This window comes from Sturnira hondurensis, unplaced genomic scaffold (genome assembly GCF_014824575.4).
Source record: "Sturnira hondurensis isolate 20B ecotype Veracruz unplaced genomic scaffold, ASM1482457v3 Scaffold0005279, whole genome shotgun sequence".
NCBI lineage: Eukaryota > Metazoa > Chordata > Mammalia > Chiroptera > Phyllostomidae > Sturnira > Sturnira hondurensis.
Genome location: NW_028077910.1, coordinates 6,054,794 through 6,077,163, shown reverse-complemented (window position 1 = coordinate 6,077,163; position 22,370 = coordinate 6,054,794). Strand labels below are relative to the sequence as shown.

At 41.4% G+C, this 22,370-nt stretch overlaps 1 protein-coding gene across 5 annotated transcripts in view; it reads right to left on the bottom strand.

Moving 5' to 3' along the window:
• Window positions 1–22,370, bottom strand: part of PLD1 (phospholipase D1) — a 183,466-nt gene that overhangs the window by 103,615 nt on the left and 57,481 nt on the right. For 4 of the 5 annotated variants that reach the window (XM_037046527.1, XM_037046528.1, XM_037046523.1 and 1 more), the window contains exons 2-6: window positions 10,086–10,276; window positions 9,696–9,823; window positions 7,284–7,429; window positions 6,171–6,276; window positions 4,080–4,145 (exon numbers count right to left, since the gene is read on the bottom strand). In XM_037046527.1, the coding sequence (XP_036902422.1) occupies window positions 4,080–4,145; window positions 6,171–6,276; window positions 7,284–7,429; window positions 9,696–9,823; window positions 10,086–10,245 (606 nt within the window). In that variant the 5' untranslated portion in view covers window positions 10,246–10,276. Of the gene's footprint in view, window positions 1–4,079; window positions 4,146–6,170; window positions 6,277–7,283; window positions 7,430–9,695; window positions 9,824–10,085; window positions 10,277–16,499; window positions 16,510–22,370 lie in introns of all 5 variants that reach the window. The other variant, XM_037046524.1, reaches the window with a different exon arrangement.

Sequence of the window (22,370 nt, the reverse complement as noted above, 5' to 3'; positions counted from 1 at the left end):
CAGTCCTAAAATTAAATTTCCTTGCTTTGAAAGCAACCACAAGGCTGAGGTGGCCCCCAGTGAAAATGAGTTTGATACCCCTGCTCTAAGGGACCAAATGAGACTTGGAACCAGTGCAGCAGCAATGGGCAGCAGTAGCTCATCCTGGGATAACTGAACCTGTCTGTCCACAGGCCCCTTTTCTCTAACCCTCCAGCCTCCCCTCAGCTCACTTCTTTCCCACAACATTTCTAATGAGACAAAGTAGCCCCACCTAGTCTCTCTCCTGTTGCTTCATATTCCTTGTTTCACCATCTCCAGTTTAAAAAAACAAAACAAAACAAAACAAAACAAAACAACAATCCCTGTTACAAAGAAAAAAATTTCTGGCAATAAGTATTCTAATACAGATTTATCAGATTGAAAGTAAATGTGGCAAGATCAATTTAGAAGCAAACCTAAACAATACAACTTGAAATTTAACACAGATTGTGTTGTCTAAACTTCTCACTGTATCTTCAGTGATAAGACTTCCATTCTCCACTTGGGCAGGTGATTCTTAGGAGGAAGAATTTAATCATTAATTTAGCCTGACAATATTTCACTGGGCTTATTGTTCTTGAATAATGTACTAATCAATATCTTTTTTCCCCCAAGGAACTTTAAAAAAGCATGTTAGGGAAACAGCAAAGCAAAGAGTTCCCACACAGAGGTACTACAAACAAACCCTGGAATTTACTTGGCAATCACATACACATTGTTTCACTACCCTGTCTTTGCATTAGAGAGGGGGGATTTTCAGAGGTCCCCTGTGTTCCTGAAGTAACAAAATTCAAGAGAGTGACCAAGGAGGAAATTCTCAGAAGTTCAGACAAGAACGTTGGTTGCACAGCACACTCGTAGTAAGGGTGGGAGATGGATTCAACTACTCCAGCAAAGGCTGCCTTCCAGGTAAAACAGTACAGCTCTGGGGAAGAAAATAGCAGACAGCTCATCCGTGGCGAAAACAGAGAGGCTGTACTTTCCCACGTCTAAGACTCACATTAGAATGACGACATTTCCATCAATTTGCAGATGCTGCTGTTTAAATCAGTACAGCTTTCCTCCGTTGGCATGGAAACACGGCGAGTGTATCTTTATTAATCTTTACCCACTCTTCCCCTCAAGCTAAATTTATTCATCTTACAAAGCAAGGGACAGGTGAGTTCAGTGTTACTGATCCATGGGGTGTTTATCTTTAGATTCCTCACTTCCAACTTGGTGATTTCAAGCTAATCACCACCTTGGAGATAAGAAATCGAAGTCTGGGAATCAGGTGATTATCTTGAAGTTAGCAATGGCACCCTATCAGCTTAGGGCGCTTCTCTGGGAAATTATGCTCTTTGTTCCATTTCTAGATTTTAACATTCAGTCAGGAAAAAGTACGTTTATTGTTTCCAATGGCTCATTCTTTAAATTCCCTGGAAAATAAGCATTTTCCAGTTATTAATTAAAATGCCCAGCTAGTGGGTTTGGTACTGTAGCCAAAATCAACACAATTCAGAACACAAAAGGAATTCTGTTTGAAATTCCATGTTATTGTACAATTCAGTAAATATTTCTTTTTAGAAAAAAACATATTTACACCTTGAGAAGAGGCCAAATATATTTGGCCCCATTTTACAAATGAGTAGAGAAAACAGAACAAATTACCACTCATCTCTGAGGGAACTATCGGAAGCTAAATCCACTAAAACCCTAGGACAATTTGTTTTTCAGAATCTCAGGAAGAAAAAGAGGGATAAAAACAAAGGAAGTCTTCATACTCATGGAGGGAAAAACACTTGTCTAAATACTAACCCAACCCATGACCCTATAAAAGTAGGAAGGAAGAGCTGTCCAAGTCTGATTTCATTGACATTTTACTGAAATTAGGGACATGATCCTATCTGATCCCTTCACCTCTGAGCCAGGACCCTATTAGCCTAAGGGCCCAACTTACTTTATAATAGGTTTGTCATACACTTGCAAAATATTAATTAGTTATTCATGATCAGATAAAAATAACTTCTTAATATGCTTTTTGTAGACAGCAGTTTTGATATTTCTCACAATTATCAAAGGAGACATATAGATGTGCATCTAATTTCACAAATATGAGGAAGAGGCCTGTAAGTCTGGTCTCTGGGCCAGAGCACATTCAGTATGAAAGGAAAATAATGTCAGAGAATGAAGATACATCAAATTGTATCCTATAGGTGAGTCATTTTTGGGAGTTCTGCTGTTGCTATCAAAAATGAGGAGTAACACTATGGCTCAGTAGACTGAGCACCGGACTGCAAACCAAAGGGTCACTGCTTGGATTCCCAGTCAGGGCACATGCCCGGGTTCTGGGCCAGGTCCCCAGTGGGGGGCATGTGAGAGGAAACCACACATGGATGCTTCTCTCCCTCTCTTTCTTTTTCACTTCCCCCTCTATAAAAAAATAAATAAAAGTCTAGAGAAAACCAACAACGAGGAGTAACATATATTCAGGCAGCTGTAAACTAGGTTTTCCCTTCCAAAGGAAATGTTTAGAAGACATTCTGGAATTTCTACATACAAAATGGGTCAACCTTGGAAAGGTTTTTATGACTAAAAAAGACATTAAAATAAACATTTAGAAATTGTTTAGTCAACATTAGAATCCAAAATATAACTATGTACATGGCAAGAGAAGACTAGACCCAGCACGTACTGTTCTAGAACCCAAAGAAAGAGTAAAAGGAAAGCACAGGCAGCCAGAAAAGTAAAACAAATGGAAAACCATTGCATCTGGTGCTTGTGCACATTTAAATAATTCCCTACTAAATAAAACAACATATCTGAAAACAGATTGCAGAGAACACAATAGGAAGCAGCATTTTTATTAATAAGAGCAGTAATAACCTTATTTGTTACGTTCTTTCAAAGTTGAATGTTTCTGAGTTCTAGAGGGAAAGAAATCCTTCCCATCATCCTTCTCTTGCGGTCTCCTGGTTGGTCCCAAAGTTCTAGTTTCCCTGGGAAAACTCTCCTCCAGGATTACGAAGCCATACAAGCTCCTTCAAGTCCATCATCAAACATCACAGGGCAAGCTGCTGCAGAAAGTGGGTCATGGTCAACCCGGGCCATTTGTGTGTAAAAGGTTCCAGTTGGGTACGTGCCCTACCCTCTAAACAATACACTGGCGGACAGCAAGAGGTCAGAGTCAACAAAAGACTCCTAAGGGTGACGGGGCTTTTGCTTCCTCTCCCAAATGCACAGAGGCCTTCCTTCTTTCTGTTCAGTATTTATGCGATAGCACTGCAAACTAGAGGCCAAGTCAGAGCTGCACCTGCTCTGAAGCTCTGCAAGACACCACACACATACACTCAGCCCCACAGCAACACAATGCATACAGACACAGACGCAAAATATGATAATCCAGTGCATTCTCAATTGCCTGGGCCTCCATGTGACTGAAGGCTAATCCTTTAAAAACACCACACCTTCCAGGACCTTAGAGCTCATTGTTTTCTGATTCCCTTTGTAAAGCCTGCTCCCCCATGCTGGCTGCTATGTGCCTCCCAGCTGTTTCCAACTCCCATCTTCTCTTATTTTCCAAGAGGTTCTACTCTCCCTAGCTTTTCCCATGCTTCTCACTTTCACATGAAAAGGCAGGCCTTTTATAAGCATCACAGGCTGATCAGATGGCATTCACAGTACGCTCCGTATGATCTTTGAGTATTCAACTCTGCTCAACTGTTTTCATCACTTCCTACTTAATGTTTTCTTGTGAAGGTTAGAAATGCTTTGGGAGATTATTCTGGAAGCCTGAGGAGAAAAGAAGGTTGATTTCTAGATAATCAAGCCTGTAGCAGCTTTCAAGATCATTTAAATCCACTGTTATAGACAAATTCAGCTATATTTTATATTTTAAAATAGCATCACCATAACCCAGATTCTTGCTGTCAAATCAATTTTGTATTCATTTTATTTATTTTAATGCGAGGAATAATTCTAAAGTGGAAACAAGCGCTTGTGTAAATAAAATGATCCAAAATTTAGCTGACAATTTACAATTTTATAAATTCAAAACTTAAATTAATAAATATACTTACTGTTGCATGATAGTTTCTATACATGGGCATTTTTAGTAACTTGGTCAAGTAATCTTCCAGCTGTTTCTGTAATGCAAATACTTGGGATAAGAAATAATATCATCACACTTACAGAGAAATTTAGACAGTAGCAATAATGTGATAACAAATAAAATTGTAAAAAAAAACCATCTTAATTTCTGTAAGTGATTCAATGATTTGTTACTATTATCACTGGACAAGGGATCCTGAATAGCATTAAGGAGTTATTTCCACAGTCCCCTGGAACCATTACTTAAATCTCTTCTTGCCATTTTACTTTTCATATGCTTAGGTCTTCTGTAAGCTGCTGACAAGGCCCCAGCTGTATGTCCTTTTAATCTGCCATGGTTACCAGCACAGAACTTGCCCATAGTGGGTGGTTTTACAGCATTTGTTGATTTTTATCAAAACCCTGAATTTCCTCAATTCTAACACTGAATTGACTGGAAGATATACTGCAATTTTTAAACAGCTTTTCAGGGGAAAAACAAGAAGGGTGGTTAAATAAAAACAGTTTCTAGTAAATTGTACCCTGATTTCGAACACGTTAAAGTGAGAGGGATGAGGGGGATGTCCACTAGGCTGACTGCAACACACGCTGGAGAACTGGCTGTTAGAGCCATAAGCTGACCATTTTCAACTACACTTGTATATATACACATGGCAACTCCAGCCTGTAGAATTTTATCTGTCTAGGCATCCTGGAAAATAAGTATCCTAGGGCCCTAAAAAGAGTTTAAACAAGATGGCAACTACAAAGGAGAAATCAAAAATGCTTTTCAGATCACAAAAGTTTTGAATGGGAAAACAGCACTAACATTTATTTGTTAATTTTCTAGTAAAAGAAATTAATCTGTCCTACACAGGACCATATCACCGAAGCAGAGCAGGCCTGAAGCGTCTGCCCTACTGAAGTACATGCCTGTGACACTTTCCTACTCTTCGTATACCCTAAATGCCCCATCTATAGTTTAGGAATGAGGTTTTATACCTATTTAGGATAAACTATTCCAAATTCTGAAGCTAATGTATGAAAATATATGATTTAAAAAGAATAGATCTCAAAACTCTCAATGATGAGCTCAATCTTGACTCACAACAAGCCCAAAGATATTCCTACTGGGAAGACAGCTTCTTCTTTTTTAAATTAATTTAATTGTTCAAGTACAGTTTTCTGTCTTTTACTCCCATCCCAGCCCACCCTCTAATGCTCCCCACCTCCCTCCCACTTCCATTGCCCTGAGTTTTTGTCCATGCATCCTTCAAACTTGTTCCTGTAAACCCTTCCCCTTTTCCCCTAAAATTCCTTCCTCTCTCTCCTCTGGTCACTGTCTGCCTGTTCTCTATTTCAGTGTCTTTGATTATATTTTGCTTGTTTGTTTGTTTTGTTGTTTAGATTCCTGTTAAAGGTGAGATCATATGGTATTTGTCTTTTACCACCTGGCTTATTTCACTCAGCATAATGCTTTCCAGTTCCATCCATGCTGTAGCAAAGGGTAGGAGCTCCTTCTTTCTTTCTGCTGCATAGAATTCCATTGTGTAAATGTACCATAGTTTTTTGATCCATTCATTTACTGAGGGGAACCTAGGTTGCTTCCAACTCTTGGCTATTGTACATTGTACTGCTATGAACATTGGGGTGCATAGGTTCTTTTGGCTTGGTGTTTCAGGGTTCTTAGGATATAATCCTAGTAGTGGAATTGCTGGGTCAAAAGGCAGGTCCATTTTTAGTTTTCTTAGAAAATTCCATACTGTTTTCCATAGTGGCTGTACCAGTCTGCAACCTCATTGCTTTCTAGATCCAACTCACAAGCCTTCCCTCCCCAGGAAGACAGCTTCTTTATAACATTGCTCCTACCAAAGAAAACTCTTCTGGAAAAACTCAACCTCCCCAGGGTCAGAATAACTTGGGGAAGAAGGGGCTGCCTAACTCGTTCCAGAGAAGCTACACCAGGCTGGGTGATGGATCAGTGGGTGGGAAAGGTTGTAGCCAAACCCACCTCGGTAGCTGCCACATTTCTACGGTGCTGACAAATTATGCTCAGAACAACAGAGGAGTGAAGGACTTACCCTTCTACCAAAGAACTGTTCTTCTTTGATCATGTTTTCAGAAGTACGGGGCAAGCTTGGCATCTCTCGAGGCTCTTCTTTAACGTTCTGTCTTCTAAATGTGTGTCTAAATCACACACACAGCACAATGAGAGCATTTATTGGATCATTCTTAGAGCCACTGCACTAGTATGAGATGGCTTATTATTAGAAGGGCCTATTTAATAGGAAATATCCACCAACAATGAACAATTAACCCATAAAATGAATAAAATACTCTTTGCTCTCAACTTGGACACTGGGATAACCTTATAATTAATTTTGAAATGATTACTGTTGTAGACAGCTCTGCCTGGTTCTAGGAATTGTAACTCTACCTTCTGTGGCTAAGGACTTCTGGAATGCGAGCCGCAGGAGACAAAGATTGTCTCTGGTAGCAAAACCTGCCTCAATTTCCTCTCCCTGCCCCCAAAGCTTGGTCGGAAGTCAATGACAGGTAAGACCCCTCACAGCGGGGGGCAACCTAGACCAAACACAATCACTTGGGAGGCCATGATGGAAGGACTCAGGGGGGTGGGGGGCGGTTGCAACAAAGAAGGAGCAATGGACTCTTGCCACCTGCCCAGGGTTTTGACAAACCCCGAGTCCCCATGTTCTCTAGGAGAAGTGCTTCCTGGCTCTAATTTCCTTAAGCCTGAATACCTGTTGGGGAGAGGTGCAGATCCTTGCCTTGCTAGAGTATGTCCTGGGGGAAAATCTGGCATCACAAAGACTTGCTGATAAACCTGTGAAATCTGCTCTGCTAAGAGTGCTTTCATTCATATGTTAAGGGTTTGAGCAGGAAATGAGTATGTCTCCCAAAGTTTCTGCAAAACCCCCTTTCCTGACAGACACTGACTCAGACTAAGCTCACAGATTTCTTTGAAATGATATCTACTGTCTGATCCTTGTCGCCCTGTATTCCTGTGTATTACAACCCAATAAAAGCCACTGGAGGAAAAGGCTCAATGCCTTTTTCCCCTGAGAAACTGGCCACCTCTCCTCCCCAAGCAGATCACATCATGTCTCTGTCATGTTTACTCTTATCTGTGGCACACGGGGGGACTCGTAAGGAAAGCCGCCCCCACAAATTACCTTCTGGTGGGAATGGGGATTCGGATAAAGGCTTTATACTTGAGCAGCTCTCTGTGAAATTCTTGAAAATGCTTGAATTTCCTTTTAACTTGCCACTTAAATTCCCCATGTGTTAATTCAATTGTGTAAAGGTTGGTACTTCGTACCTACAGAGACAAATGAAAAAGGGTGGTATTTTAGTTAACAACAAAAATTCCAAAATCTCTCAACTAATGATAGTTAATTTAATAAGTAATTTACAAGTACCTTAAATCCAACTTCAGTACTTAAGTAAAATGTTTCAAAAACAACTGACTACAGAATAATATTCTCTTAAATGTTTGCCTTATAACGTACATAAGAGAAACTCAGAATCACACTAAAGACCAACTCCCACAAATCCTATTGTTCCAAACATACAAATACACACACACCTGAAACAAGAAACCAAGTCAAGGAAACAATGTATGAAGACCCTAATTAGCCCCCGGGGGTTGTCCAAAAGCAGAAGCAGTGAGCACAGTTGGAGGGATGAAAGGAAAGCATGAAGAAATGGATTCCAGGAGCACTATCTTAGCCCTTCGCAAATGACATTATATCTTCTGAAATGCATTATAAGGTCCATCCTTGTCTGCATCTCCCTGCACAGAAGCACCATCAGTAACCAGGAAGGTACAAGTCCATTAAAGGGAAAGGAGCAAAAGATCTCCCTACAGAGAAACTATTTCTCCCCCAACTTAACTATTACTGGAGGGACAGGGGGAAGATCTCCAGCCTGGGAGGACACATGACAGCATCCGCCTCATCAGGTCATCATGGGAGTGAAAAGCGAAGTGCTTAGCCGTGAGCTGGCACATGGAACATATTCAAAAATCAGAAAAGGGGTCATTTTTATTTACCTGCAATAACACGCAAACTGCACAAATTTAGTTCATGTTTCTTAATAAACAAGACACTAAGTAAGATAAGGATAATCCTTAGCTTTCTCACACAGACTAACATTTAAAACAGAACTAAACCAAACCCACTTGACTAACAGAAGAGTATATGCAAAGAGAAGAGGCTGGGGTCTAAAAGCTTGAGTATTTACCTTCATGAGTAACTTTAGAGACACATCATCATCATCATGATACATAGCATTACACAGTGTACATAATATCATAGATAGTATATTTGTATACCATAAATATAATGCTATGTATATTTTTATTCAGTCCTTATAACAAGTATAGATGATAGGCTCTATTATACCCATTATTCAGATGAGGACACTGAGAGAGGTGTTGAGTACCTTGCAGGAGGTCACAAAGCAAAGACAGGAATTAAACCATGCAGTCTGGCTCTGGAGTCTGTGCATTTAATCCCCACGTTACTGCCCCTCAGTCTAAAAGCTGGTAGGCAAATAAAAGGCATAGGTCACCTTAGAGACATTTCTGGGGGTGCTCAGTAGTACACCAGGGAGAGGAGGACCCAACTCATAGGAGAGCCTGGAGGAAAGGCTGCACACCGAGGTGGGTGAAAGGAGTCAGGACCCGCATGGGGAGGTTGAGACAGAGCACCAGGCAGAGCCATCAGGTCCCAGGCAGCACATGTCACCCTCACAAAGACAAAGAGGAAGGGAAGGCAAGCCTGCTGGGGATGAAAGGTTACTCTACACTTGCCCTGAGGCAGATGACAATGGTGCCCGCACTCGCCTGCAGCCAGAGCTTTTCCTGAAGAAACAAAGGCCACCACCAAATGCAGCAACATTCCTCACCCAACAGACTCAACAACTACAAAGCAGCTACCCTAACAGTTTCTCCGGGTCCAATCCGTTTCAAAGCTGCGGCTTTGCTTGATGGAGATATTTTACTCCAGATGCCACTTCAGTCTCTAAGGGAAAACGTGCAAATGAGGCCTAACAGACAGGTGCTAGGGACACATCAGGGTGGATTGTGCAAGCAGGATTCTCTCCGCAGTACATCTGGGTAATGGTTCTGGCCAATCAGCATCCTGGCTTTTTTCCTCCCAAGAGCCAGGTAGTTTCATTCTGTTCTTCCTCAACAAGCATTAGGAAAGCTAAACTTTTCCTTGGCTTATATTTGGCATTTTAGGTGGAGTGGCTATGTCCTCAAGAACTCACATTGAACAGAATGTTGGGCAGCAAGGAAGACTAGAAGAGGCACTTTGCAACTTATTAAACTTCTAAAGTGCCTTAAATGCCTTTTTTAAAAAATGCATTTCCCAGGATAGGGAAAGAGACACATGAGAATAAAAACTAAATGCAAAGAAAGTAAGCCCCTGAGAGGCAATAAGAACTTAGAAGTGATGGACAAACCAACCAACAAACAAAAAGCCGGAAACACAGGCATAGCTAGGAGGAAGAAAAACGGAATTCAGTGTGTTACTTCCGATATATTGACTAATATCAAGTGAGTCCAGAAATGTGCTGACCCTTGTTGTAGACGCAAAGCGCTCCACTTCCAGAACTTGGGCTTTTATTGGACAGCCAGAGAGGTATGTCTGTGCATTAGGCTCCTTAAATCCTTGCGTCTTATAAATAGCAGAGAAAGGGATATACACTGAAAAATAAATAAGTAAATAAAGTTATTGCAAGAACAAACTGATACTGTAAGATTACACGATAATAGCATAACTAACTTGCCTTTCCCAGGCATCTTTCTTAAGAATATTAACGCGCGACAAGAAGAAACAGTTAACGAAACATTCTTGGCCCAGTGTTAGGACATCAGCAAAACAGATCACTCGTTTGCTGGTTATTTCAAATCTGTGCTCTGCCCGGCTGCCCTGATAAACTCTCTTCTGACTCAGACCAGCCTTTACCTTCCTGTATCCTGGGATCGCTGGGAGACACATCACAGTCCACCTCCTCTCCCTCAAAATGGAGCTCCCGGGTGTCCAGGTTCTCTATCAAATTACTCATGTCGGCAGCGATTTTCTGCAGAGCAGATGTACTTGCTGTTGGCTCAGTTTTCAGTGACATGTTGGCTCTGGACAGGGTACCAGCAAGGGGACTGAGAAAGAAGAAAAAATGACAAGGTCTTGTTATTTTGGTCCAATAGAGCCCTACTCTACAATTTGAATCCAGGGTTAGATACAGCATAAGGAAACAAGTCAACTAGCTCTGTGAGAGCCTCAGTTATCTCAAACAACCTCTCAGCTTATTTTTCTGTTTAATATTTAAATGGCTCCTAGCTTGTAAATTAAATTGGAGTGGGACACTTAATCACACACAAGGAAGTAAAAGGAACGCCACACTGAATAAATGTTAACATCCAATTTTATTCACGCGGATAAATGAGGAGAGACTCGAGGGAGATTGGTATGGGAACGATTAAAGAGAAAAGGGACTGATTAGCTCAATTACATGGAAAGAAAGAATATATAAAGTAAGCAACTTGAAATATTTTCTATAGAAAATCTAGATCATTGTACAATAATATTTTTAGATTGCATAATCTTTCTACATTTCCTCTGTGGGTGACATTCCAAGCAAGGTGTAAGCTATCTTTTGGAGACAGGATTTGGCCATGACTTTACGTGAGTTATAATGATATACATGTCCTGAAAGGCAATTCATTGGTATACCAACTCTGAAAGATACAAGAGGTACTAGAATTATACTTCTCTCCTTTTTAAAGAAAACTGGTTCTATTTCATTCCGACATTTAATAACACAAGTCGTTGCACATCAGTACCCAAAGAAGAGAAGTTCATATAGATTTTATTTTTCACTTAAAATACTGAGATTTAAGCCTTGAGCACTGTCATCAGAGTTGGATGAAAAATCCATCTTGCCTGAAATAACCTCTCTGTTACAACCAGGCCCTAAAACAGGAGGGCTTTGTAACAGTAAATTCTCTACACATGTTCATATATTACTACAAATCACAAATATTTACTGAGCACGCATTCATTACTCACTCTGAAAGACGCAGTGAGTTGAGTATGTAAAGATATTAAGGTTGGTCTTTGTGATGAAGGAACGTCTGATGTGGGTGAAGGAAACAGGCTACATAACCCCAAGTCCATCCTTGGCTTCCACTCAGCACATGCCATTCTCAGGAAGACACTTAGCTGGGTTGCCTCCTACAGGGGCCATCAAAAAGCTGGAGGGCTCTACTGGAAATGCAAACTTGAGCAGACCTATTGTAGCTCAACCAGTCTGTAAAGCCTATGCTGCTTTGCCTGGTGGAAAGAGATCCTGGCTGAAAATTCAAAGATGGAGGTAGAAGAGAGTGGTTCTGGTTTGGTCAGAGACATATAATTGACCAAGTTGCCTGAGAGCTATGTAATCAATCTTGTTACTCTGTGTTGGCTGAAAGGCAGCTGGGAGACAAATCGGTGGCCTGCTCTCAGCAAAACATAGGACAAGCCTTGCCTGCATCATTTCCCTTTAACTTTCTTGCCCACTTCAATTTATATTGTAAAAACATGCAATTACTTAGTATGCACCTGGCTTGGTGATAATCCCTTGTGTACATTATTACACTGATCGTCAGTAATAAATCTATGAAGCATTGTTATTTCTACTTTGAAGATGACATGAGTTTGTTTCTCATCCCTCCTTTAGAGCCAAGGAAACCGAGACTTGGAGAGACTAGGTTAACGAGACGAACACTTTGGGTGATCTGACCCAGGTCTCAGAGGAGAAGGGGTCAGAAACCAGTTCCTTCTGACCCAAGAGCTGATGTTCTCAACCATACAGGAAGGTATTTATCTTCCTATATGATTTTTATAGATATATAAATGCCCCTAGAATAGATGGAAATCCATTTTATTAAAACAAGGGTTCAGTCAAGGACCTAACTCAAATGGAAAGAAAAGGAGACGAATTCCTCTTGTTGCTCAGCATCACAGGATGGAGTCGCTTAAATCCTCAGGAGGTTGAGCCATTTCACATCTAGGGTCTATCTAACACTAAAAACCTAACCCAAACTATAGATAAAAGGTGCTATGAATTGTTCAGCCTCCCCTTACAATGTAATTAACATGACCCTTCTCCTATGCCAAGATACTAACTGAAGTAGTTTTCATATAAATATAACAAACAGGTGGTAGAATGGTCTTTAACCTGAAAAATTTAATCAAAATCTGTTCTGCCCCCATTAAGAAGCTGTTTGCCTCGAGTCACAATTAAAATATTTATTTCCTTCCCTCTCCATTTAACAAACACTGACTAGATGCCAACCAGGAGCCAGATCTTGCTTTAATATAGGAGGTAATAAAAACTTTTAGAGGAAATGAGACACTGAGAGGAAGTGTGACTTCATAGAGCCTTCTGGTATTGCCTATTGATTGAAAGGCCTTATGATGAACTCTGCCAACCTTCTGAGCATGGCAAAGGAGAGCAAGGCTTGCAATGACTTTGCCTTTGGACAGAGTGCTAATGTGAAAAACGAATGTTAAATTGAAGGTATACAGAGATGTCTTACATATCTCTACACATGGTAAATAATGGGAATAAACACCACAGAGTCACTGGATCAAGCTAAAATAAATATCTTATTTCAAATGGAGAGAAAGAAAGCATAAACAGGTGGAAAATTTAAAGAGGAATGAGAAAAGAAACAAAGGAATCCTCTTATTTATCCCCCAGTTTTCACGATGTGCTAAACACAGTTGTAGCACAGTTATTTTATTTAATAACCAAAATGATTCTACCTGGTATTTATGATTATCCTGAAGATTCGGTTAAGTAACTCGTCCAAAGTCCAAGAAAGATTCGGTTAAGTAACTCGTCCAAGAGTTTATAAAGCAGGTCAGGCTCTGCCAGCTCGTGAATTTGGTTTTAGAGATTCCTAAATTACTGATTTTTATGTTGTGGGTTTGAGTGTCTATAAGTTAATCTTTTATATGAAGTTTAAATTCTGTCACAGCAAAATATCTTCTCTACTTTAATCTCCGTATCTGGGGAAAGACCCTACTAGTCCCACAGCCTTCTCAGTTATGGAAGCAATGTATCCCTATGGCCTGTCTTAGATTTCTTCTTAGCTTTTTTTGTTATGGTTCATTGTATTTTCTAGAGTAATGTGGAATTTCAGCAGGCCCAAAGGGTTTATACATTTGTTCATGCTTTTGCAAACACTCTATCATTTAATAATGAAAAAGGAACCAGATTATTTGTCCTCCATTCATGTCCGTGGTTGCTTTGTGCTGACTGCTCACCCAACAACTGTGTTGCTGGCATCATTCTTAAATACCCTACTGTGAGGCCATGCATTGTCCTAGTCAAACCTTCACTAATTAGCCCACGTTTTCATTCATCTAAAATAATCTCCACTGGTGGGTGAACAGCTGCCACAATTACAGCCTATCTTAACCAGCAGCAGGATAAGGGCCCCAGTGTTTTCACTTGAGATAATGTAATTGATTTTGTCACCTCCTTATAAAATTATGCTTCAAGATTATCATCTCTTTTGGTACCAAGCAGAGATGGTGCCCGTGGAGTGATAACAGCAGCTGTGTTTTATTTCTGTTTGCATCTGCAACCAGGAAGTAAATAGGGTTTGTTTGGGTTGTTGTTGTTTTTTTTCTTGGTGTTGAATACTAGAATTAAAAATCTTTACAAGGAACATTTAATTACTTCCAGTTATTCAGTGGTGAAATCAGAGAAATCTAGAGTTTCTTTCTGATCTTAATTTTCAAAACAATTGCGAAGCCAAACATCAAAGGGAGCAGATATTTTCCTTTCCAGATAGCACATACATAAATATTGTCATAGACAAAATAACGATATTATCCACCATAACTATTAATATTAAAATAAATATTAGCATTAGCTAATATTGGCATTATAAAAAAATAATTGCACGATCTCATTGAATCCTCACAACAATCTTAGGAGTTGGGTCCCACTGTTACTCCCATTTTTAAGATGAGGAACTTAGAGAGGGTGGGCAACTTGTTCAGGGTTACTCGGCTGAGAAGGGCTAGAGCTGGACGTGTCGGACTGACCATAGCTGATCTGACTCCCAAGTCCAGCTACTTTCCTAGCAGAGGTAGAACTGAGGGTACCAGGGGGTGCAGACACCAGAAGACTTCACTCCTTAATTTACATATGCTTAGAATAAAACAATTCAAAAAGGAACAATGATAACAAAAAACTCAACATTCATTCTGTGAAAATAGGTGTGATTTACTTCTTGCTTCTTTTCCTAAAATAACATGCAAAGTCCCACCATAGTTTTTCAATATTATTTGTGCTTACCAATAGAAATAAGTGCAATGGATTTCAAAGCCAAAAATCACCTCTCAATTGTGAATATAAAATGTGAATTATAATTAGATCATTTAAAACAAAACCGAGGACTTCCGCCAAGATGGAGGCATAGGTGGAAACACTGTGCCTTCTCCCACAACCAAGTTTGGATACAACAAAAGTTTTGGAGAACTAAGACACACCCAGAGACCAGAAAACCGAATTATATGGAAGTCTGACAGCTATGAACCGTTCAACGGGGACGGTAAGAGAGGCAGAGCCAGCAGCAGAGCAGGGTCGGGAAAGACAGACCTAGGAGCGCAGGCAGCCTGGACCTAGTCGGGGTGCGGGGCAGACTGACCAAGGTCGCACATTTGCACGCAGTGAGACGGACCACGCAGGCCCCAGGGGGCGAACCCAGTGGTGGAGGGCTGACAGCAGTGGCACACTCGCGTGCAGTGGAGCGGGGCGCGTGGCCCTGGTGACGGTGGTGGCTGCGGTGCTGGTGGGGGTTGCGGCGGCGGGCGCCGGAGGGAAGCCATTGTCCCTCTTTGACCCCGCCCCCACATACAACGTCACAACCCAGCAACTTCGTTGCCCTGTTCTAGTGAACACTTTAGGGCTCTGATCCTGCTATGGAACAGGCACGAACAACCCGAAAGATGGCGCAAGAAGAACTCAAAGTCCCAGAGCCAATAACTCTAAGCGACCGAGAAATTGCCAGCCTCTCAGAAGCACAATTCAAGACACTATTTATCAGGATGCTCACAGAACTGGTAGATTATAGTCACAAATTAGAGGAACATATGAAGGCTAAACTAATTGAAATGAAGGGAGATGCACAGGAAACCAATAGTGATGGAAAGGAAACTGGGACTCAAATCAATGGAATGGACCAGAAGGAAGAACAAAACATCCCACCAGAAAGGAATGAAGAAATGAGAATTCAAAAAAATGAGGAGAGGCTTAGGAACCTCCAGGACATCTTTAAACGTTCCAACATCCGGATTATAGGGGTACCAGAAGGGGGAAAGAAACAGCCACGAGTGGAAAACTTATTTGAACAAATAATAAAGGAGAACTTCCCCAGTCTGGCAAAGGAAATAGACTTCCAGGAAATCCAGGAAGCTCAGAGAGTCCCAAAGAAGTTGGACCCAAGAAGGAACACACCAAGGCACATCATAATTACATTAGCCAAGACTAAAATGAAGGAGAGAATCCTAGAAGCAGCAAGGGATAAGGGGACAGTCACCTACAAAGGAGTACCCATCAGACTGTCAGCGGATTTCTCAAAAGAGACCTTACAGGCAAGAAGGGGCTGGAAAGAAGTATTCCAAGTCATGAAATCCAAAGACCTACAGCCAAGATTGCTTTATCCAGCAAAACTTTCATTTAGAATGGAAGGACAGATAAAGTGCTTCTCAGATAAGGTCAAGTTCAAGGAGTTCATCATCACCAAGCCCTTATTATATGGAATGCTAAAGGGACTTATCTAAGAAAAAGAAGATGAAAAATATGAACAGTGAAAGGACAGCAAACACACAGTTATTAACAACCACACCTAAAATAAAAGCAAACCAAGAGGACAGCTAGATCAGGAGTGGAACCATAGAAATGAAGAACACATGGAGGGTTAGAAACAGGGGGGTGGGAGGGGGAGAAGAGGGGAGAAGGCACAGAAAATAGCATAGATGGTAGGCAGAAAATAGATAGGGGGGAGGGCGAGAATAGTGGGGGAAATATAGAATCCAAAGAACTTGAGACACGTGGTTATAAACTAAGGGGGGGAGAATGGTGGGGGAGGGAGGGTGTGGGTGGAGGGGATTGAAGGGGGGAATAGAACAACTGTAATGGTATAATCAATAAACTATATTTAAAAAAAGAACAGAATAAAAAAAAGAAATATTAAAAAAAAAAACCCGAGTCATGAGGATTTCTTGTTTTCCCATTTTTCACTGTAATGAAACTAATTGTTAGGTCCATACTCCATCACCTTCCCAAACACATTATACAGCAATGATTTCTCTAGACCTGACCTGATGCTCCCTGAAATGCCAAACTCATAAATGTGGATTCCAGTACTACATTCAATCTCTAGTGACATAATAAGCCTTGGATAAGTCTCTCTTGAGTTTAGCTGACTTGGATAAAGTAAATTATATCATCATATTTTACATTCCAGATTACATATTATGAGAAAAGAATACATTGAGAGAATGACCTTTTGAGGTATACTGGGTTCTTTGAGGGTTTTTTTTAAAGAACATTAGTTCCAAAAATATCAGTGGAGGCCTTACTCTGAGCCTAGGACAGGCAGTAAACTGTCAGTGATGTGGGGCCCAGGTCAGATGAACTAGGCTTGTTCTATCTTCATTATCAGTGTAAATCGGGCACTGTCACCCTCCAGGGTTTCAGCTTCTGCTCTTTGCAATGGACACAGTGTCCACTCACTATGATGTATATGGCTCCAGGAGACAGAAGTTTGATTCCCAAACCCTATTCTCCCTCTGGGCTTCACATCTAATCTAATCTCGAAGCCAACAGAGCCCAGCAAAGTCCCACTTACTTACCCTTCTTCCCTGGTTTCCTATCAAAGCCTCCATTTGACCCAACACTGACACTGCTTTTCCCCCACAGACATCAAGACTAGAGATGATAGTGCTGATCTGGACTCCCTGGGTCCACAGAACTGCAGTGGAGACCACGTTCTGTCTTTTCTCCAGTTAAAAACAAAATTACATACAGCATTTCTAGCATGAGATCATTTCTCAGTTCTCATGATTTTGCCTAAATCCTTTGACCTTCTTGGCTGGCCTTTGTTCTCTATCTACCATGAGCTTCCTTACTCATTCCCTCTGATATTTCCTAGGGTAAAATATCACCCCATTTGCTTATTCTATCCATAGTACATCTCAATCACACCTTTGAATTCAAACAGATGTTTTATTTCCAGAGGCAAATTCAAGTATTAAGAGATATGAATGCCTACTTCAAATATGGGTGGATTGGAAAATATCTGTTATTTATTAAGTGCCTACTTTAGACTCCTACTGAATGCACATTACATGCATCACTTCCAGCCCTCAAAACAATGTCATTTAGAATGAAGGACATGGAGCCACAGGAGCTTCCTGAGGCTACACCACTGTGAGCGGCGGGGCTGGCCCCAGTGCTCAGGCCGCCCAGGATGGCTCTGTCCCACCTGCCTCCCCAGCCTCTGCCACTGGCTCAGCAGAGACCCCCATCTCCACCACTCTTACCTCTTTTCCTAACACCACCAGCCATTTTCCTCCTCCCTGGTGGAGGGGCAGGGCCACGGCACAGCCTTCATGACAAAGCCCAGCAGGACCTACTGCAACGACAGCACCCCTGAAGCTTCTGAAGTCAGAGAAAATGTTGAAACCTGACTTCCTCAGGAGTTGTGTGTGTAAGGGGTGGGGAGGAAATGGGGAACCAAGCCAAGCGCCCTGTAAGGATGGGGGTGTTAAAAACCCGGCAGACATATGCCTCTCCCCATTCCTCCTTGCCTGACTGTGCTGAGCACTGGTACCACACAGCCCATCTGTGGGACCAAAAAACTAGCTGATTTTTGAGAAGCTACAGCCAGCCAGGTAATGTACCGCCTTGCATATGTCTCTGCCTCTCTTGTCTTCTCCCCTCTCTTTGGCTGTTCCCGGTAAAGCCTACCTTACTTCAGGCTCTGTTACACAGGAAAGCTGAGCTAGGATAGTATTGGAACCAGTATGAACCACTGAACCACCCTGCCTCCGGCAGAAATGCATTTTGTGCTAAAGTGAAAAGTAAAAGTAAAAAGTAGACTCACATAGTACTTACTACATTCCAGGTAGTGAACCAGGTGATTTGCATGCATTTGCTTAACCTGCCCTCGCAACAGCCCTATGGAGAAGGGACTCTTGTTAGCCACTTTTTATAGACAAGGAAACTGAGGACACAGACAGGTTAAGTGACTTGCTCAAGGTCACACAGCAACCTGATGGGATTCAACTTTGTAGTCTGCTCCTATTTTCGCCTTGGCTAACTGGACAAAGTCACTTTCATGCTAAGTTTCCTCACTTACAAACTGAAATTAATAAGCAGTTGTCTGTGTTAAGGACTTGACAACAGATGCATTATTATAAGAGAAACTGCACTTTCAGCATCACTAAAAGTCAGAGAAAACAACACAGTCTAAGTCACCCCAACCGGGTGATAAAAACCCAGCCTGAAGGCTAGGGGTATTCAGGTGAGGACTCTGAGCCAACATCTAAGTAAGAGCTGTTCCTGCCTCTATGACTGGGAGTGTACATATAAACACTTGTGTTGTATCTGAGAGAAAATGTGGGAGGGCCCTCTTGTTATTCCAGTTTGTTAATAAGTTTACTAAGTGTGGTGAGTGAGAGACTTGCACAACCAAGGGACTGACTTAAATCAATAAGGAATCCAAAAAGAAAATTCTTTATTTAAAAAAAGGTAATTAATATTGCTGAAAACTGTGACCACACTTCTAAAAATAATATCCTTCGGTTGAATAAATAGTCCATTTTTATGACAAGAGAAGAGTATGCATTCATTGTGACAAGTCTTTCAGAGAGGACACTAACTGAACGTCCTGAATTCTTGGGGACATGTTTCATTCTGGTTGACTCATTATGCTAATAAGTAAAATGATATAAACATTTTTCTTACCAAGGGAAACTCAGACCACTGATAATTCAGTGGTTAAGCAATATATGAACAAAATAAATATTTTCCCAGGATAAAGTTAATTAAGCTATGAAAATGACTTTAAGATCGTTGACGTTCAGCCAAGACAGTGGAGTAGGTACATGCTGTGCACCCCTCCTCCCAAGACCACATCAAAATTACAATGAAACTACAAAACAGCCACCAGTGAGAACCGCCTGAACCCTGGCTGAACAGAAATCCCATAACTAAGAATATACAGAAGAAGCCACGTCAAGAATGGTAAAAGGGGCAGAGGCGTGGAATGGCTGGTCCCACACCCATGTGTGGTGCTTAAAAACTAGGAGGGATATCTCAACTGCAGAGGTCCCCCCAAGGAGGAAGGGGTCCCAGCCCCATACCAGGGCTTCCAGCCCAGGGTTCCAGTGCCAGGAAAAGAAGTCCCTATAACTTATGGCTGTGAAAACTGGTTGGGATGGTGGCAGAGTGAGACAGAAGGCTTCTGGAGAGGCAGGTATCTCTTAAGGACCTGTGGTCAGACTTACTTGCTGTTGAACTCACTCATTCTGAGCTGCAGCACTGGGGCAGCAGCTGGAAAAGCACAGGGGCACATTCGGAGGAAGAGAATGGTCTGGCATCAGGCTGGAGGAGCAGCTTCCTCCTCCCCCCCCCCCCCCAAAAGTGTGGGCAGCCACCACTCGTCCGCACTGAGCTCTCCACCACCCAGCCTTCAGGTGCAGGCAGGCACCGTGTCTAAGTTTCCATCAACCCAATTAACACTGGTCACCCTGCCCTGGCTATTCCTTGAGATCCCACCACCACATCCAACTTGCAGGCCCACCCAAGCTGCTTCCAGTGGCTTTTCCATATAAAGGACCTATATTGGCTCACACTGCGGTCTTTCCTAAAATCTCACAAAGGTTCACAAACCCCAAACAAGCAGCATCTGGCCTGGGTGTGTCCCCTACTTCTTGCTAAGCAGCCCCGTGGTTGCCATGAGTGGCAGCCAGCCTCTTTGCAGTTTAGCCTCTCCCAGGCACTTCCAAACCCAGAACAAGTGACTATCTGAAGATCACTTTGTAGCTCTTACCAGGTGGCACGAGGGCAGGGCACAGGCATCAGCTGACCTTGACCTGAACCAGAGGCCTCAGACCCAGCACACCTAGTGGCCAACTTCAGACGGCACCAGAGCACCATCCAAATGGTGCATCCAAATGGAGCACCACTTCACAAATGATGCATCCAAAGGGCAGACACTAGCACCAGAGCCCTGCTAGTGATTTCATCTCTGTGGGTCAGCCCCTGCACAACAACCTCCTCTACAGACATGACCAGTCCTCACAGCCAATCAGCCTCAGAGTCAGTTCCTCAGATTGACATGCCAAAAACAATCAAGGTTCAATCATTGCAAGGGAACCACAACTCACACAAAGGACACACCTGGAGCACTCAGCTCAGGTGACTATGGAGACTGTACCACTGGCCCTCACAGGACACCTACTATGTAAGTTTACTCTACTAAGACCAGGAGATGTAGCAGCTCTACCTAATACATAGAAACAAACACAGGGAGACAAATAGAATGAGAAGACAAAGAAACATGTTCAGACTTTTTTTTAAAAAGAACAAAACTCCAGAAAAAGAACTAAAACGGAGACCAAAAAAAATCTACTAGATGTAGAGTTCAAATCACTGGTTATGAGAATGCTAAATGAACTTAGGGAAAGAGTAGATGAACTCACTGAGAACTGTAACAAAAAAAATAAATAAGAAAACATACAGCTAGAGATAGAAAATATTTTTTAAAAAGACAGAAATGAAGAATGCAATAACTAAAATGAAGACTACATTTGAAGGAATCATCAATAGATTAGAAGAAGCAGAGGATTAAATCAGCAATTTTGAAAAATAGGTAGCAGAAAACATCTAGTCAGAACATCAAAAATAAAAAAGAATCCAAAAAATGACTATAGTTTAAGGGACCCTGGGACAACATCAAGGGTGAAAATATTCACACCATTGGGGTGCCAGAAGGAGAAGAAAGGAGCAAGGGATTGAAAATTTATTTGATGAAATAATAATATAAAACTTCCCTAACCTAGCAAAGGAAATAGACATACAAGTCCAGAAAGTGCAGAGAGCCCCAAACAAGATAAACTCAAAGAGGCCCACACCAAACCACATTATAATTAAAATGCCAAAGGTTAGAGACAAAGAGAATCTTAAAAGTCTCAAGAAAAAAAGCAGCTGGTTACCAAAAAGGGAACTCCCATAATACTGTCAGTTGATCCCTTAACAGCAACTTTGTGGGCCAGAAAAGTTTCCCATAAAATCGTCAATAATATTGTAATAACTACATGGTGTAAGATGGTACTAGCCTTATTGGGCTGATCACTTCACAAGCCATACAAACATCTAATCACACTATATTATACACCTGAAATTAATATAACATTGTATGTTAACTATAACTGAAAATAAAAAAAATTTTAATGACTTTAAGAAAAATTTTCTTTTACCAGCTCTGAATACTAAATAAAGATCTTTTTATTGAACACAATGTTCCTTTTGAACAAAATCATGTTGATCACAAAGCTACAGATATTAATTCAAGGGTTTTAATATAATCATATCTACTATTATTGACTTTCTTTTTTTTTTAAAGATTTTATTTATTTATGTTTAGAGGGGAAGGAGAGAGGGAGAGAAACATCAATGTATGGTTGCCTTTTGTGCATCCCCTGCTGGTAGTTGGTCTGCAAGGAACCGGCCTGCAACCCAGGCATGTGCCCTGACTGGGAATCGAACCGCAATCCTCTGGTTCGCAGGCCCGCACTCAATCCACTGAGCTACACCAGCCAGGGCGACTTTCTTTCTTAATACTGAACTTCTCATTTTATGATGTCAGTCCCATTTAGCTGGAAGAACATAAGATCCTCGTACAGACTGTTAAACATGAAAATTCTTTCCAACTGTTTAACTTCTGATTCCTTTTTTTCACTTCCCTCCAAGAGAGTGAGCAATCTCTGTTAGTGTGGGTTTAATTAGTACGGAGTGTTTTCAATGATAATCCATAAATTTCACCTATGAGAAGAATGAAACTGGCAAACACTTGGGTAAACTCCTCCAGATATTCTCCAGTGCCACTGAGTTCTGCCGTTTTGTCACAACTGCCGGTAAACATGGCCAAGTCTCAACGTTTTACCTGTTTGTACCCACAAACA